This window comes from Zosterops lateralis (assembly GCF_965231275.1).
Source record: "Zosterops lateralis genome assembly, chromosome: 3".
Classification (NCBI taxonomy): domain Eukaryota; kingdom Metazoa; phylum Chordata; class Aves; order Passeriformes; family Zosteropidae; genus Zosterops; species Zosterops lateralis.
Genome location: NC_139764.1, coordinates 112,764,920 through 112,783,634, shown reverse-complemented (window position 1 = coordinate 112,783,634; position 18,715 = coordinate 112,764,920). Strand labels below are relative to the sequence as shown.

Genomic DNA, 18,715 nt, shown 5'->3' with positions numbered 1-18,715 from the left:
AATATCTTTGGGGTTTTGATGTGTAAAATGTGAAAATTCCAGTCTAGAGCCGACTTTTCCACCTTTTTCCCTTTTTTTCCTTTTTCCCGGTTTCTGTTGGAGTCCCTGGCAGTGCCCAAAGCCAGGCGGGACATCGGGGCTTGGAGCACCCTGGGGCAAAGGACGGGATCCCCGCCTACCCACAGCTCCCTGTGCCCCAATTAACACAAAAATCCTTAATTAGCGCCTCGTTAACTGCCCAGTGACTCCCACCCCCCTCCCAATTCCTTCCATTCCCACTTTTCCCCTCAGAATCTCCCGCGCCCGAGACGCGCGACTACAACTCCCATCACCCCTCGCGCGCCCCAGAACGAGGAAGCGCCGCTCTGTTCCCGCACAGCACGCCGGGAGTCGGAGTCTTACCGCGGGCCCGCGCTGCGAAACCGCGCTCTCTGATTGGCTGCCAAACCGGCAAGGCGGATCCAAAGCAAAAGCCGCGCGCTGCTCGGCCAATGGGAAGCGAGGGAGGTTGATTGACGCGGCGCTCAGCCAATAGAAGAGCAGCGCGGGCGGTTCGAAGGCGCGCGGCAGAAGGCGGGAAGCGAAGATGGCGGAGGTGGCGCTCAGGTGAGTGAGCGGCTCTGCGGGGGCTACGAGAGAGCTCGGAGGGGGCTCTGAGGGGGTTATGAGAGAGCTCTGAGGGGGTTATGAGAGAGCTCTGAGAGGGCTGTGAGGAGGTTACGAGAGAGCTCGGAGGGAGCTGTGAGGGGGCTATGAGAAGGCTACGAGAAGGCTACGAGAGAGCTCAGAGGGCTCTGGCTCTGAGGGAGCTGTGAGGTGCTGTGAGGAGGCTGTTAGGGGCTCTGAGGGCCCTGAGGAAGCTCTGAGGAATCCGAAGGAGCTCTGAGGGCTCTGAGGAGGCTTTCAGAGCTCTGTACGGGCTCTGAGGGAGCTCTGAGGGGCCTCTCAGCGCTCTGAGGGCTCCGAAGGAGCTCTGAGAAATATTTGAAGGCTCTGAGGGGGCACTGGGGGTTCTGAGAGATCTTTGAGGACTCTGAAGGCTCTGAGAGTTCTGAGGGAGCTCTGAGGAAGCTTTGGAGGCTCTGAGGGGGCTCTGAGGGGTCTGAAGGAGCTCTGAGAAATATTTGAGGGCTCTGAGGGGGCAATGAGGGCTCTGAGGGGGCAATGATGGTTCTGAGAGAGCTCTAAAGGAGCTCTGAGGGTTCTGAAGGACCTCTGAGGAAGCTTTAGAGGCTCTGAGGGATCTTTGAGGGCTCTGAGGAGGCTCTGAGGGAGCTCTGAAGAATCTGAGAGCTCTGAGGGACCTTTGAGGAAGCTTTGGAGGCTTTGAGGGCTCGGAGGGCTCTGAAGGATCTTTGAGGGCTCTGAGGGAGCTCTGAGGGGTTTTTGAAGGCTCTGACAGTTCTGAGGAAGTTTTGGAGGCTCTGAGGGAGCTCTTTGAGGACTCTGAGGGTTCTGAGGGAATCTTTGAGGACTCTAAAGGTTCTGAGGGAATCTTTGAGGACTCTGAGGGTTCTGAGGGAATCTTTGAGGACTCTGAGGGTTCTGAGGGAATCTTTGAGGACTCTGAGGGTTCTGAGAGAGCTCTAAAGGAGCTCTGAGGGGTCCTTGGGGGCTCTGAGGGATCTTTGGAGGCTCTGAGGGATCTTTGGGGTCTCTGAGGGATCTTTGGGGTCTCTGAGGCAGCTCCGGGCAGGAATTTGGGGCTCCTGAGGGGAAATTCCAGATTCCCAAGATTTTTGGGAATTTTTGGGGCTCCAGGAATAGTTTTTTTGCGTTTTTGGAGCTGTTTTCAGGGAGTTCTGTGAGGATTTTGGGGTTTTCTCACGGTGGAAGAGCCAGAGCTTGGATTTTGGGGTCATTTTGGGATATTTCTGTGGGGAGTTTGGGGGATTTTCCCCTCATGAATATTTTGGGATTTTGAGAGGGAGATTTTTGGGAATTTTTTTTTGGGAATTCTCTCACCATTCCAGTTCCTGCCCCCGGGCAGGGATTTAGGGACATTCCTGGGATATTTTAGGTGTCATTTATCGGGGGTTTTTTTAGGGTTTTTTTTTGGATTTTCTCCCTGTAAACGCCATCCCAAAGATTTGGGGATCCTAAAAAAAAAAAAAAAAACCAAAAAAAACAAAAATGATTTGGGGAATCCCAAAAAAACCCCAAAAGGATTTTGGAAAACCCCAAAAGGATTTGTGAACTCTGAAAAAAACTCCAAAAAATATTTGGGAACTGCAAAAAAACCCCAAAATAAAATAAAAAGAAAAAAAAAAACCACAAAAAAAAAAACAAACCAACAAACAAACAAACAAAAAAAAACAAAAAAAAAAAAAAAAAAACCCACAAAGAAAAAAGAATAAAAAACAAAAATCTATAAAAACCCTAAAGAAGTTGGGAACTCCCCCCAAAAAAATCTCAAAAAATATTTGGCAACCTCCAAAACCACCAAAGATTTGGGACCCCCCCCCCAAGAAAACCCCCAAAATATTTGGGAACCCCCCAAAAAAACCCTCAAAAGGATTTGGGGACCCCCCAAAAAAAACCCAAAGAATTTTGGGGATCCTCAAAAAAAAACCCAACACAAATTTTGGGGACCCCCCCAAAAAAAGGGATTTTTGGAATTGATGGGGTTTCAAAGATTTAAAAAAAAGGGGATTTTTTTTTTTTGGATTTAATGGGAATTTCTGGGAATTAATGGGATTTTTTTGGGGATTTATGGGACTAAACGGGGATTCAAAGGGTAAAGAATTGGGATTTAATGGGAATTTTGGGGATTGAAATGCTGAAAAATGGGAATTTTTTGGGGGTTTAATGGGATTGATGGGAATTCAAAGAGTAAAAAATGGGATTTTAAAGGCTCAAAAATGGGATTTTTGGGACTTCAAAGGGTAAAAAAAATGGGATTTAATGGGATTTCCCGGGGCTGGAATGTGGGAAAGATCCCGAGGGGGGGGAAAAGGCTCCCGGAATTCCCAGATTTTGGGGAATTGCTGGAATTTCCATCCCAACCTGTGGAATGTTGGATTTTGCAGCAGCTGCGGAGACGCCGCGGGAACACCCCGGAAACGGAGCCGGGAACCCCCAGGGTGAGTCAGGGCCAAAATACCCCCAAAATACCCTCAAAAAATCCCCAAATCCTCAAAAAAACTCCCAAAAATCCCCCCAAAATACCCTCAAAAAATCCCCCAAAAATCTCCAAAAAAATCCCCTGAAAATCTCCAAAAAAATCCCCCGAAAATCTCCAAAAAAATCCCCAAAATCCTCCAAAAAAACTCTGAAAAATCCAAAAAAATCTCCCAAAAAATCCAAAACAGTCCCCCAAAAATACCCTCAAAAATCCCCAATATCCTCCAAAAAAATCTCCCAAAAATCAAAAAAAATCCCCCAAAAATCAAAAAAAAAGTCCAAAAAATACCCTCAAAAATCCCCAAAGTTCTCCAAAAAATCTCCCAAAAATAAAAAAAAATCCTCAAAAATCCCCAAAATCCTCCAAAAAAATCTCCCAAAAATCCAAAAAAATCCCCCAAAAATCAAAAAAAAAGTCCAAAAAATACCCTCAAAAATCCCCCAAGTTCTCCAAAAAATCTCCCAAAAATCAAAAAAATCCTCCAAAAATACCCTCAAAAAATCCCCCCAAAATCCTCCAAAAAACTCCCAAAGATCCAAAAAAGTCCCAAAAATAAAAAAAAATCCCTCCAAAACACCCTCAAAAATCCCCCAAATCCTCCAAAAAAATGTTCCAAAAATCAAAAAAAATCCCCAAAAATACCCTCAAAAACTCCCCCAAAAATCCAAAAAAAGTCCCAAAAATACCCTCAAAAACTCCCCCAAAAATCAAAAAAACTCCCAAAAATCCAAAAAAATCCCCCAAAAATACCCTCAAAAAATTCCAAAAATCAAAAAAAACCTCAAAAAATCCCCAAAATCCAAAAATATCTCCCAAAAATAAAAAAAAATCCCCAAAATCCTCAAAAAATCTCCCAAAAATCAAAAAAAAAATCCCCGAAAATACCCTCAAAAACTCCCCCAAAAATCCAAAAAAACTCCCAAAAATCAAAAAAAATCCCCCCAAAATATCCTCAAAAAAATCCCCAAAATCCCTCCCAAAATCTCTGAAAATCCAAAAAAAATTCCCCCCCAAAATCCCCTAAGAATAATAAAAAAATAAACCTGAAAAATCCAAAAAATTCCCTGAAAATCCCCCTCAAAATCCTCAGAATCTGTGAATTCCATGAGGGAAGATTCCCCAAATCCAGGAATTTGGGAAAAAAAAAAAAAAGGAATTTGGGGAGAAAGATTTGGGATTTTGGGGGAAAATTTTGGTGGTTTTTTTTTTTTTTTAATAGGAATTTTGACAGGAAAAATAAGAATTGTGGTGGGAAAAAATGGAATTTCGGCAGGAAAAATTGGAATTTTTGGGGAAAAAATTGAGATTTGGGGGGGAAAGGGAAAAATAGGGGGGAAAATAGCAATTTTGACACAAAAAGTTGGGAATTTTTGAGAGGAAAATGGGAATTTTGGTGAGTAAAATTTGGGATTTTTGAGGAAAATGGGGAGATAATGGAATGTTTTGGGGGAAAAATTGGAAAATTTTGGCAAGAAAAATGGGAATTTTGCAGAAGAAATGTGAATTTCAGGAAAAGATTGGGATTTTGGGGGAAAATATTGGGATTTTGAGGGGGAAAATGTAGGGAAAAGGAGAATTTTGGTTGGAAAAATTGGAATTTTTTTGTGAAAAAATTTGGATTGTTTGGGAAAATGGGAATTTTGGGGGAGAAAATGGGAATTGGTGAGAAAAATGGGGGGGAAAATGGGATTTTTAGGGGAAAAAAGGAAATTTGGCAGGAAGAATAGGAATTTTGGGGAAAATTTTGGGAACTTGGAGGAAAAAAGAAAAATAGGGGAAAAATGGGATTTTTGGGGAGAAAATTTGGGATTTTTGGGTAAAATGGGGGAACAATGGGATTATTTGGGAGGGAAATTTGGGATTTTTGGCAGGGAAAATGGGAATTTTGATGGGATAAATGAGATTTTTTTGGGGAAAATCCAGGAATTGCTGTTATCCCAAATTCTGATCCCTCATTTCTGTTTTGTTTTTTTTTCCAGCTCCTGCTCAGAATTCCAGACCCCGGTGACCAAACGGCTCCGAGCTGCTCCTGGATCCCCAAAATCCCCAAAAAATTCCCAAAATTCCAGTTCTGAGGAGGAGGAAAAACAGGAGAAGGAAATTTTACCCCGAAGATTGGAAATCCCGGCCGGAAATTCAGGAATTCCCCAAAATTCCCAATTTCCTGTGGGGGCTTTTTATGGGAAAAGGCTTTACCTGGATCCTCTGGAGAGGAAACGGCTGCGGGAGCTGCTGGGGGAGGGGAAATTCCCAGAAAAAATTGGGAATTCTGACAAAAATCTTGGGAATTCTGGCAGAATTTTGGGGAATTCCGGCAGAAATCCTGGGAATTCTGGCAGAAATCTTGGGAATTCCAATAGAAATTGTGGGAGTGCTGGTAAAAATCTTAAGAATTCTGGCAAAAACTCTGGGAATTCCGGCAAAAATTTTGGGAATTCCGGCAGAAATCTTGGGAATTCCAGCAGAAATCTTGGGAATTCCGGCAGAAATCTTGGGAATTCCAGCAGAAATCTTGGGAATTCCGGCAGAAGTTTCGGGAATTCCTGTAAAAATCCTGGGAATTCCACCAAAAATCCTGGGAATTCCACCAAAAATCCTGGGAATTCTGGCTGGAATTGCAGCTCCAAAGGCAAAGGCAATCCCAAGGATGGACAGGAGATTCCCAAAGGGGAAAACAAGGGGAATGTTGGGAATTGTGGGAATGTTAAATCCGGGAATTCCTCGTTCCGGGTGCTCAGTGTGGGGGTCAGGCCCCCCCTGCGCCTCCCCCTGGGATCCTCCTTCTTCCTCAGCGGGAAAAAATCCCGGAAAAAATCCCAAAAAAACCCGGGAGAACCTGGAAAAAACCCCCCGGAAAACTCAGAGGGGAAAGAAAACAGGGAATGGTCAAAGGGAAAAGAGGAAATTCCCAGGAAAAATCCCCTGGAAAACTCGGAGGGGAAAGAAAACAGGGAATGGTCAAAAGAGGAAATTCCCAGGAAAAACCCTCTGGAAAAGTCAGGGAAGGAAAACAAGGAATATTTGGAAGTAGAAGAGGAAATTCCCAGGAAAAATCCTTTGGAAAAATCAAGAGAAGGAAACCAGGAATGTTCAAAGGAGGAAATTCCCAGGAAAAATCCTTTGGAAAAGTCAGGGAAGGAGGTGAGTGAGGGGTGGGGAGAATTCCCGGGAATTCCTGGATTCCAGGATTGGGAAGGGTCAGAGGGAGGGAAATTCCCAAGGGATTTTCTTTGGAATTTCCCTTTGGAATTCTTGGGAATCCTGTGAGATTTTGGGGGGGAATTTTTGGGATTTTCCTTTGGAATTCCTGGGAAATGTCTTTGGGATTTTCCTTTGGAAATCCTTTAGAATTCCTGGAGGATTTTCCTGTAGAATTCTCGGGGGAATCCTGTGGGATTTTTGGGGGTGAAATCTTGGGATTTTCCTTTGGAATTCCTGGATATTCTGAAGGATTCCTTGGGGATTTTCCTTGGGAATTCCTGTGGGAGTTGGGGAATTTTCCTGTGGAATTCTTGGGGGATTCCTTTGGGATTTTCCTTTGGGATTTTTCTTGGGGATTAATTTGGAATTCTTGAGGAATTTTCCTTTTGGAATTTTCCTCTGGAATTTCTGGGAGATTCCTTGGGAATTTCTTTTGGGATTCTTGTAGGATTTTTTCCTTTGGGATTTCCTTTTGGAATTCTTCAGGAATTTCCCTGTGGGATTTTTGGGGATAATTCTGGGGGGTTTTTCTTTTGGGATTTTCCTGTGGAATTCCTGGACATTCCTCGGGAATTCCCTTGGGATTACTTTGGGATTCCTTTGGGATTTCCCTTTGGAATTCTTGGGGAATTTCCCTGTGGGATTTTTTGGAATAATTCTTTGGGAATTCCTTGGGGAATTTTTAGGTTTTTCTTTGGAATTCCTGGGAAGTTTCTTTGGGAATTCTTTTGGAAATACTGAGGAATTTTCCTATGGGATTTCCTTTGGAATTTTCCCTTTGGAATTCTTGGGATTTTTTTATCTGTGGGATTTTCCTGTGAAATTCCTTTGGGATTTTGGGGGATTTTCCTTTGGAATTTCCCCTTTGGAATTCTTGGGGGATTTTTTTTTTCTGTGGGATTTTCCTTTGGGATTTTTGGGGCATTTCCAAGACTCTGTGGATTTTTGGCTGAAGGGAAAAATTCCCAAATTTTCTTTCCCCAAGAAAAACCTCCCAGACCCCTCAAGGCTCTGGATTTTCCCTGGGAAAACCAGGCCAGGAATTCCAGCTCCTTTTCCCCAAATTTGGCTCAAATTCCCACTGAATTTTGTGGGATCCAGGAGCCAAATCCCAAAAAAAAAAAAAAATCCCCCAAAATCCCAAATTTCCCAAAGATTTTTCCCCTTCCCTGGAACCAATCCCAGATTTTCCTGATTTTTCTCCCAGGGGAAATTTGGGCTCCCAAATTCCAAAATTTTCTTGAGGAATTCCTTGAAAAATCCTTGGAAAATCCCAGAAAACCCCTCTGTAATTGCCTCAATCCCCCAAAATTCCCATTTTTCCCTGGAATTCTCTCTTCCTCCACAGGATCCCCCTGGAATTCCTCATCCCCAGGATTCCCTCAGCCCCAAGAAAGACTCAGGTGAGTCAGGAAAACCTCAGGAATTCTTTCCCAGGAATTTCTGGGCTCTGAGGGTGGACAATTCCCAGGATTTGGGGCTGGGATTTCTCCTTCCCCTTTTCCTGAGGAAAATTTTGGGATTTTTTTTCCAGGCTCTTCGTGCCCGGCCGGGCTCTTCCCCATTTTCCTTCCCAGCAGGAGGAGGTGAGATCCCACTCCTGATTTTCCTGGTTTTTCCCACTTTTCCCATGTTTTTTTCCTTTTTTCCCCCCTGCTTTTCCCACTTTCCCCCTATTTTCCCAGTTTTTCCCCAATTTTCCCCCATCATTCCAAGTTTTTCTCCATTTATTTCCCTGTGCTTTCCAGTTTTTCCTGGATTTTCCCTGCTTTTCTCACCTTCCCTTTTTTCCCCCCTTTTTTTCCCCCCTTTTTTTCCCCCCTTTTTTTCCCCCCTTTTTTTCCCCCCTTTTTTTCCCCCCTTTTTTTCCCCCCTTTTTTTCCCCCTTTTTTTCCCCCTTTTTTTCCCCCTTTTTTTCCCCCTTTTTTTCCCCCTTTTTTTCCCCCTTTTTTTTCCCCCTTTTTTTTCCCCCTTTTTTTCCCCCCTTTTTTTCCCCCCTTTTTTTTCCCCCTTTTTTTCCCCCCTTTTTTTCCCCCCTTTTTTTCCCCCCTTTTTTTTCCCCCTTTTTTTTCCCCCTTTTTTTTCCCCCTTTTTTTTCCCCCTTTTTTTTCCCCCTTTTTTTTCCCCCTTTTTTTTCCCCCTTTTTTTTCCCCCTTTTTTTTCCCCCTTTTTTTTCCCCCTTTTTTTTCCCCCTTTTTTTCCCCCCTTTTTTTTCCCCCTTTTTTTTCCCCCTTTTTTTTCCCCCTTTTTTTTCCCCCTTTTTTTTCCCCCTTTTTTTTCCCCCTTTTTTTTCCCCCTTTTTTTTCCCCCTTTTTTTTCCCCCTTTTTTTTCCCCCTTTTTTCTCCCCCTTTTTTCTCCCCCTTTTTTCCCCCCTTTTTTCCCCCCTTTTTTCCCCCCTTTTTTCCCCCCTTTTTTCCCCCCTTTTTTCCCCCCTTTTTTCCCCCCTTTTTTCCCCCCTTTTTTCCCCCCTTTTTCCCCCCCTTTTTTTCCCCCCTTTTTTTCCCCCCTTTTTTTCCCCCCTTTTTTTCCCCCCTTTTTTTCCCCCCTTTTTTTCCCCCCTTTTTTTCCCCCCTTTTTTTCCCCCCTTTTTTTCCCCCCTTTTTTCCCCCCCTTTTTTCCCCTTTTTTCCCCTTTTTTCCCCTTTTTTCCCCTTTTTTCCCCTTTTTTCCCCTTTTTTCCCCTTTTTTCCCCTTTTTTCCCCTTTTTTCCCCTTTCCCCCGCCTTTTTTTTTCCCCTTTTCTGAAGTTCTTCCCACCTTTTCCCTGGTTTTCCTCAGTTCTCCTTCATCTTTCCCAGATTTTCCCACTTTTCCCATTTCTCCCTTGTTTTTCCCACTTTTTCCCAGTTTTTTTTTTCCTTTTTTTTCCCACTTCTCCTCTCTTTCTCCCTGTTTTTCTCAGTTTTCCCTGTTTTTTCCCAATTTTCCCTCCTTTATTCCCAGTTCTCCCCATGTTTTTCCTTGTTTTTTCCCAGTCTGAGTTTCCCTCTGGTTTTCCCAGTTTTTTCCACTTTTTCCCTTTTTCCCCTGCTTTTCCCAAATTTTCCAGTTTTTCCTACTTTACCCACTTTTCTCACTTTTCTGTGTTTTTCCCCACTTTTTTCCACTTTTTCCCCGTTTTCCTGATTTTTCCCACTCTTCCCTGCTTGTTCCATTTTTCCTAGTTTTCCCACTTTTCCTCAATTTTCCTTAGTTTTTCTCACCTTTTCCCAATTTTTCCCAGTTCTTCCTATTTTTTCCCACTTTTTCCCTCATTATTCCCAGTTTTTCCCTATATTTTCCCAGAATTTCCCTGCTTTTCTCACTTTTCCCATTTTTCCAAGTTTTTCCTCCTTTCCCCCCTGTTTTTCCCATTTTTTCCATATTTTTTCCCATTTTTCCCGTTGTTTTCCAGGCCCCTGGAGGAGCTCCCGGCTCCCTTCGGCCCCTCTGGAAAAGCTCCCAAGAAATCCAAGGATTTGAATTCCTGGGATCAGCTGATCATTGTGAGCTTCCCAGGGGGGAAATTTGGGAATTCCCTGGGGTGGGAAAGCCGGGAATTCCCTGGGAATGGGAATTGGGAATTCTGGGAATTCTCAGTAATGGAAATTGGGAATTGTGGCAGCTTTGGGGATCGTTCTGGAGCTTTGGGATCATTCCCAGGTTTTTTGGGGATCATTCCTGGCCCTTCCCAGGCCTTGGATCCAAATCTTGGATCCCTCTGGGAGGGGAAAATTCCCAAATCCCGACACTTCCCTGGAATGTGGAGCCGTTCCTGGGGCTCCAAACCCTTCCCTAAATCCCAAATTCCCATCCTGAAATCCCTTCTGTAAATCCAATCCTTTCCCCAAATCCATTCCCATCCCAAATTCCTGTCCCAAAATCCTTTTCCCAAATTCCCATCCCACATTCCCATCCCTAAATCCATTCCCAGATTCCCACCTGGGATTCCCATCCCGAAATCCTTTCTGTAAATCCAATCCTTTCCTGAAAATCCTGAATCCATTTCCATCCCAAATTCCCATCCTGAAATCCTTTTCTTCACTCCTTCATTCCCGTCCTTTTTCCCCCATTCCCATTGGGAATTCCTCATGGCTGTTCCTGCCCTGCCCCAACTGCATTCCCAACATTTTCCTGGAATTCCCTTCCCCATATTCCCAACTTTTCCTGGAATTCCCTCCTCACATTCCCGAGATTTTCCCAGAATTCCCTTTCCACATTCCCAAGATTTTCCCAGAACTCCCTCCTCACATTCCGAAACTTTTCCCAGATTTTCCTCTCCTCATTCCAGAACTTTTCCTGCAACTCCCTTTTGACATTCCTGAGCTTTTCCTGGGATTCCTTTCCCACATTCCCAAGCTTTTCCCAGCATTCCCTGCCCTGATTCCCAAGCCTTTCCTGACATTCCCAGAATTCCCATTTTTTGGCAGGATTTGGGGCAGAGGGAGCTGGGGGCAGGACAATGTGGGTCCTGTGGGATGATTTTCATTCCCAGAATTCCCATTTTTCCCATTTTTTGGCAGGATTTGGGACAATGTGGGACAATGTGGGTCCTGTGGGATGATTTTCATTCCCAGAATTCCCGTTTTTCCCATTTTTTGGCAGGATTTAGGGCAGAGGGAGCTGGGGGCAGGACAGTGTGGCTCCTGTGGGATGGTTTTTGCCCCCGGAATTCCCGAGGATCGGCTCCAGCACCTTCGGCACCACCGGAGGCTCCGGGAGGGCCTGAGGTACCTGGTGAGCAAAAACTGGGAATGGCTGGGGAAAAATGGGAATGAGGGAAATGGGAATGGGGGAATCTCCCAGTCCTGGAATCCCAGGATCCCCCAATCCCAAAATCCTGGGATCCCCCAATCCCAGAGTCCTGGAATCCAAGATCTCCCAATCCCAGAATCCCGCAATGATGGAATCCTGGGTTGGCCAATCCTGAAATCCCAAAATCCTGGGATCCCCCAATCCCAGAGTCCTGGAATCCAAGATCTCCCAATCCCAGAATCCTGCAATGATGGAATCCTGGGTTGGCCAATCCTGAAATCCCAGAATCTCCCAATCCTGGAATTCCACACTCCCAAATCCCCCAGACCCAGAATTCTTCAATCCCCCAATCCTGGAATCAGAATTCCCCCAATCCCGGAATCCTGGAATGCTGGAATTCTGGAATCTGCGATCCCAAAATCCCCCAATCCCCCAGTCCTGGAATCTCCCAATCCCCCAATCCCAGGATCCCCCAATCCCAGGATCCCCAAATCCCAGGATCCCCCAATCCCAGAATTCCAAAACACCCCAATCTCAGGATCCCCCAATCCCAGAATTCCAAAACACCCCAATCTCAGGATCCCCCAATCCCAGAATTCCAAAACACCCCAATCTCAGGATCCCCCAATCCCAGAATTCCAAAACACCCCAATCTCAGGATCCCCCAATCCCAGAATTCCAAAACACCCCAATCTCAGGATCCCCCAATCCCAGAATCCTGGAATGCTGGAATTCTGGAATCTGAGATCCTGAAATCCTCCAAATCCCAATCTCCCAGTCCTGGAATCTCCCAATCCCAGGATCCCCCAGTCACGGAATTCCAAAACTCCCCAATCTCAGGATCCCCCAATCTCAGAATCCCAGGATCTCTCAATCCCAAAATCCCCCAATCCCAAAATCCTGGGATCCTCCAGTTCTCCAATCCCACAATCCTGGAATCCCAGGATCCAGGGGATTTGGGATCCTAATCAGGAATTTGGGGTTGTTCTGGCAGGGCTGGAAGCAGCAGCGCGTCGTGGCCGAATTCTGGGACGGGAAAATCGTCCTGATCCTGCCCGGGGACCCCAAATACGCCCTCAGGAAGGTACTGGGAATTCCTGGGGGGTTTCATTTGGGAACGGGAGATGATCCCAAATCCCAATCCCCCAATCCCAAATCCCAATGGGAGCTGATTCTGAAATCCCATTGGGATCTGATCCCTGATTCCCACCTCAATCCCAGTGGGATCTCATGCTGAAATCCCAAATCCCATTGGGATCTGATCCCTGATTCCCACCCCAATCCCAATCCCGGCTCCCTGTGCAAGCCCAGCCTTTCTTTGGGAATGAGTCCCTTTTTCCCAGGAATTCCTGGTGCCCATCCTGGTTTTCCTGGGAATTCCCATCCCGTTTTCCCAGGAATATCCCATCACTTTTCCCAGAATTCCATCCTATTTCCCTGGGAATTCCATCCCTGTTTTCCCTGGAATTTCCATCCGCATTTCCTCCCATTCCCATCCTATTTTTCAGGAATTCCCATACCGTTTTCTCCAGCATTCCCACCCTGTTTTCCCTAGAATTCCATCCTTGTTTTCCCTGGGAATTCCCATCCCACTTTCCCAAGAATTTCCATCCCTATTTCCTGAGAATTCCCATCCCATTTCCTTGGGAATCCCATCCCCATTTCCCCGGAATTTCCATCCCTGTTTTTCCAGAATTCCCACCCTGTTTTTCCCAGGAATTCCTATCCCTGTTTTCCTGGAATTGCCATCTCATTTTCTCTGGGAATTCCCATCCCTATTTTCCCTGGAATTCCATCCCCATTTTCCCTGGAATTCCCACCCCATTTCTCGGGAGTTCTATCCACATTTTCCCGGAATTCCCACCCGTTTTCCCAGGAATTCCCACCCTGTTTTCCCTGTGTTCCAGGCTCAGGAGGTGCTGGAGGTGGTGGATTCCGAGCTGGGATTCCCGGGATCATCCCTGGGATCCCTCCCGGAGAATTCCCGCGTTTATCTCTTCGTGGGAACCGGGAAATGCGTCCTGGGCTGCCTGGTGGCTGAGCCCATCCAGCAGGTGATTGATTAGCAATTAATTAGTGATTAATTAATTGATTGGTGATCAATTTCTGTTTGTGGGAACCAGGAAATGCGTCCTGGGCTGAGCCTGTCCTGGGGTTTGGTAATTAACGACTCATTAGTGATTGATTAGTGATTCATTAGTGACTGGTTAGGGATTGATTCGTGATTGATTTGTGATTAATTAATGATTGATTAGGGGTCAGTGAATTGATGACTGATTTGTGATTGATTCATGATTGAGTAGCGATTAGTGATTGATTGATTAATGATTGGTTAGGGATTAATTAGTGGTTAATGAATAATTACCTATTGCCTAAATGTTCGTTTGATAAGATTGCTGTCATTGTTGGAGTCCCCATGCCCTGGATCTGTGTCCCAAATCCCATTCCCAATTCCCCTTTCCCAGTTCCCAGTTTTCCATCCCAATTCTCAGTTCTTTTTCCCATTTCCCTGTTCCCATTCCCTGTATCTGTGCCCCAGTTCCCATTCCCGGTCCCTGTTCCCAATCCGCATTCCCAGTTCCCAGTTTTCCATCCCAATTCTCAGTTCTTTTTCCCCATTCTCAATTCCCCGTTCCCAGTCTCTCCCATTCCCATTCTTTGGATCTGTGTCCCATTCCCAGCTCCCATCCCCAAATCCTATTCCCAGCTCCTGTTCCCAATTCCCATTCCTAGTTTTCCATCCCCATTCCCAGTCCCCATTCCCACTTTTCCCATCCCAATTTCCCATTCCCAGTTCCCATTCTCAATTTTCCACTCCCCATTTCTCATTTCCATTCCCGGTTTTCCATCCCAATTCCCATTCCCTGGATCTGTGCCCTGTTCCCCATTCCCACTTTTTCATCCTCATTCTCATCCCCATTCCCAGTTCCCATTCCATGGATCTGTGCCCAATTCCCAGCTCCCATTCCCACTTTTCCATCCTCATTCTCATCCCCATTCCCAGTTCCCATTCCCTGGATCTCTGCCCCATTCCCAATTCCCAGTCCCTCCCATTCCCAGTTCCCATTCCATGGATCTGTGGCCCATTCCCAGTCCCCATTCCCCCTTTTCCATCCTCATTCTCATCCCTGTTCCCAGTTCCCATTCCCTGGCTCTGTGCCCCATTCCCACTTTCCCGTGCCCATTCCCCATTCCCATTCCCAATGGCCATCCCCATTCCCACTATCCCCATTCCCAGTTCCCATTCCATAGATCTGTGCCCCATTCCCAGTTCCCAGTTTTCCATTCCAATTCTCAGTTCTTTTTCCCCATTCCCAATTCCCTGTTCCCATCCCCATTCCCAATTCCCCAGTTCCCTTTCCCTGGATCTGTGCCCCATTCCCTGTTCCCCATTCCCACTTTTTCGTCCTCATTCTCATCCCCGTTCCCAGTTCCCGTTCCATGGATCTGTGCCCAGTTCCCATTCCCCATCCTCACTTTCCCATTCCCGTTCCCACAGGCGTTCCGGGTGCTGCCGGAGCCGGAGCCGGACCCATCAGCACTCCCAGCCCCCCAGAATTCCCGAGGAGATTCCCAGAATTCCCGAGGGGATTCCCAGGATTCCCCCCGTGACCCGTGTCTCCGTGCGTGGCGGTGCTCGGCCGTGCCCGAGGGCGCCGTGTGCGGGGTCAGCCGCCTCTGGGTGCTGGGGCCGCGCCGGAGACGCCGCATCGCCCGCAGGATGGCCGACACGCTCAGGTGGGGACACACCTGGGGACATTGGGGGTTGGGGACAGGGAAGTGTGGGATCCGGGGACAGGGAAATGTGGAGTTTGAGGAGGTGGGAGAGGGGAAAGTGGGATCTGGGGAGGGGAAAACTGGGAATCATGGAAGGATAGACACAGAAAACTGGGATTCCGGTTGGGATAGAGATGGAAATGTGGGATCTGGGGACGGGGAAATGTGAGATCTGGGGACGGGGAAATGGAGGGTTTGGGGATGGGGAAATGGGGGGTTTGGGGAGGGGAAATGGGGAGTTTGGGGATGGGGAAATGGGGAATTTGGAGAGGGGAAGTGTGGGATTTGGGGAGGTGACAAAGTGGGATTTGGGGTGGGGACGGGGAAAATGGGATTTGGGGAAGGGGAAATGTAGGATTTGGGATGGGGAAAAGTGGGATTTGGGGAGGGGAAAAATGGAAAGTGGGGATGGGGAAATGGGGGGTTTGGGGAACTGGGGGTGAAAAGTGGGATTTGGGGATGGGGAAATGTGAGATTTGGGGAGGTGGGAGATGGAAATGTGGGACTTAGGGAGGTGGGAGATGGAAATGTGGGATTTGGGGAGGTGGGAGATGGAAATGTGGGACTTAGGGAGGTGGGAGATGGAAATGTGGGATTTGGGGATGGGGAAATGGGGGTTTGGGGAACTGGGGAAATGTGAGGTTTGGGGAACTGGAGAGGGGCAAATTGGGGATTGGGGACAGGGAAATGGGGGGTCTGGGGATGGGGAAATGGGGGGTTTGGGGAGGGATAGAGATGGAAATGTGGGAGTTGGGGAGGGGAAAGTGGGATTTGGGATGGGGAAAGTGGGATTTGGGGATGGGGAAAGTGGGATTTGGGACAAGGAAATGTGGGAACTGGGGAGCTGCAAAAGTGGGAACTGGGGAGAGGAAAAGCGGGATTGGGGGACACATGGACATGGAAAAGTGGGATTTGGGGAGGGGAAAAATGGAAAGTGGGGATGGGGAAATGGGGGGTTTGGGGAACTGGGGGTGAAAAGTGGGATTTGGGGATGGGGAAATGTGAGATTTGGGGAGGTGGGAGATGGAAATGTGGGATTTGGGGATGGGGAAATGGGGGTTTGGGGAACTGGGGAAATGTGAGGTTTGGGGAACTGGAGAGGGGCAAATTGGGGATTGGGGACAGGGAAATGGGGGGTCTGGGGATGGGGAAATGGGGGGTTTGGGGAGGGATAGAGATGGAAATGTGGGAGTTGGGGAGGGGAAAGTGGGATTTGGGATGGGGAAAGTGGGATTTGGGATGGGGAAAGTGGGATTTGGGATGGGGAAAGTGGGATTTGGGGATGGGGAAAGTGGGATTTGGGACAAGGAAATGTGGGAACTGGGGAGCTGCAAAAGTGGGAACTGGGGAGAGGAAAAGCGGGATTGGGGGACACATGGACATGGAAAAGTGGGATTTGGGGAGGGGAAATATGGGATTTGGGGACAGGGAAAAGTGGGGTTTGGGGATAGAGAAATTGGGATTTGGGATGGGGAAATGGGGGTCGTGGGGAGGGGAGAAAGTGGGATTTGGGGAGGGATAGAGATAGAAAAGTGGGATTTGGGGTGGGGAAAGTGGGATTTGGGGAGGGACAGACATGGAAAAATGGGATTCAGATCAAGAGAGAGCATGGAATAACTGGGATTTGGGGAGGGGAAAAGTAGGATTTGGGATGGGGAAATGAGTGTGGGGATGGGGAAAAGTGGGATTTGGGGAACTGGGGGCAAAAAGTGGGATTTGGAGAGGTGGGAGATGGAAAAGTAGGATTTGGGGAGGTGGGAGGGGAAATGTGGGATTTGGGATGGGGAAATGTGGGATTTGGGGAGCTGGAAAAGTGGGAACTGGGGAGGGGAAAAGCAAGACTGGGGGATGTATGCACATGGAAATGCGGGATTTGGGGAGGGAGAACAGGGAACTGGGATCTGGGGAGGGGAAAAGTGGGATCTGAGGAGGGGAAAGAAGTGGGATTTGGAGAGGGATGGAGATGGAAAACTGGGATTCAGCTCAAGGGAGGGTAGGGAAAAGTGGGATTTGGGGAGGAGAAAGGAGGAGTCCCGCCCATTTTCCCATTTTTCCCACCCATTTTCCCAGTTTCCCTGCCCATTTCCTGCCCATTCCCGTTTCTCCAGGCTGGCCCCGGGGATTTGGGGTTTCCTGTCCCCATTCCCGGTGTTATCCCGTTGTTCCAGGCACACGTTTGTGTTCGGGGCGGTGCTGGCCCCGGGGATTTGGGGTTTCCTGTCCCCATTCCCGTTATTCCCGGTGTTATCCCGTTGTTCCAGGCACACGTTTGTGTTGGGGGCGGTGCTGGCCCCGGGGATTTGGGGTTTCCTGTCCCCATTCCCGTTATTCCCGGTGTTATCCCGTTGTTCCAGGCGCACGTTTGTGTTCGGGGCGGTGCTGGCCCCGGGGGTTTGGGGTTTCCTGTCCCCATTTCCCGTTATTCCCGGTGTTATCCCGTTGTTCCAGGCACACGTTTGTGTTGGGGGCGGTGCTGGCCCCGGGGATTTGGGGTTTCCTGTCCCCATTCCCGGTGTTATCCCGTTGTTCCAGGCACACGTTTGTGTTTGGGGCGGTGCTGGCCCCGGGGATTTGGGGTTTCCTGTCCCCATTTCCCGTTATTCCCGGTGTTATCCCGTTGTTCCAGGCACACGTTTGTGTTGGGGGCGGTGCTGGCCCCGGGGATTTGGGGTTTCCTGTCCCCATTCCCGGTGTTATCCCTGTTCTCCAGGCACACGTTTGTGTTCGGGGCGGTGCTGGCCCCCGGGGATTTGGCGTTTTCGGCGCCCACCGGGGACGGCCGGGCCTTTGCCGAGCGATACTGCGGCCGCCCCGACTTCCTCGTCTACAGCTGCCTCGGGAACAGCGCAACGGGGTCATCAGTGGGATCATCAATGGGGTCATCGGCAATGGGGTCGTCAACAGGGTCATCAGTGGGGTCTTCAACCGGATCATCAGCAACAGGGTCATCAGTGGGATCATCGTAATTGAGATCTACAGCTGCCTTGGGGACAACACCCCTGCCATGGGGTCGTCAGCAGTGGGGTCGTCAGCAATGGGGTCATCAGTGGGGTCATTGGGATCATCGTGATTGGAATCTACAGCCGCCTCGGGAACAACGCAACGGGATTGGCAACAGGATCCTCAGTGGGGTCATCAGCAATGGGGTCATCAGCAGGGTCATTGGGGTCATCAGCAGGGTCATTGGGGTCATCGGGATTGGGATCAGAATCATCAGGATGGGAATATGGACATCAGGATTGGAGTCATTGGGATCGGGATTAGGATAATCGGGATCAGGATCTGCGGGATTGGGATTGGGATCATCATCAGGATTGGGATTAGAATCATCAGGACTGGGACTGGGATTAGAATAATCAGAGTCAGGATCGGGGTCATTGGGATTGAGATCCTAATGGGATTGGAATCCCAATGGGTGGGATTGGGATCATCATCGGGATCATTGTGATTTGATCATTGGGATTGGGATAGTTGGGATCGGGATCATCATCAGGATCAGGATTGAGATCATTGTGATCGGGATCATCATCAGGATCAGGATTAGGGTCATCATGATTTAAATCATTGGGATTTGGTCACTGGGGTCGGGATTGGGATCAGGATCTACGGGATTGGGATCATCATTGGGATTGGGATTGAGACTGGGATCATTGGGATTCGAATCATTGGGATTTGACCATCAGGATCAGCATTGGGATAATTGGGATCAAGATTGGGACCAGCAGGATCAGGATCAGCAGGATTGGGATCAATATTGGGATCATTGTGGTTTGATCATTGGGATAATCAGGGTCAGGATCATCAGTGGGATCGGGATCATCGGGATTGGGATTTGAATCATCGGGATTGGGGTCATTGGAATGGGGGTTATCAGGATCAT

General features: G+C 47.9%; 1 protein-coding gene across 1 annotated transcript; it reads left to right on the top strand.

The window, feature by feature from the left end:
• Positions 1-586: 586 nt before the first annotated feature.
• Positions 587-18,104, top strand: ESCO2 (establishment of sister chromatid cohesion N-acetyltransferase 2; the record flags this gene model as incomplete). Its single annotated transcript, XM_083857662.1, has 12 exons — positions 587-606; positions 5,653-6,189; positions 6,253-6,265; positions 7,674-7,728; positions 7,860-7,911; positions 9,719-9,809; positions 10,909-11,040; positions 12,053-12,142; positions 12,966-13,112; positions 14,558-14,796; positions 17,546-17,696; positions 17,919-18,104. The coding sequence occupies 12 exons, from the start codon at positions 587-589 to the stop codon at positions 18,102-18,104; spliced, it is 1,713 nt and encodes a 570-aa protein (XP_083713788.1).
• Between the last annotated feature and the right edge of the window lie 611 nt (positions 18,105-18,715).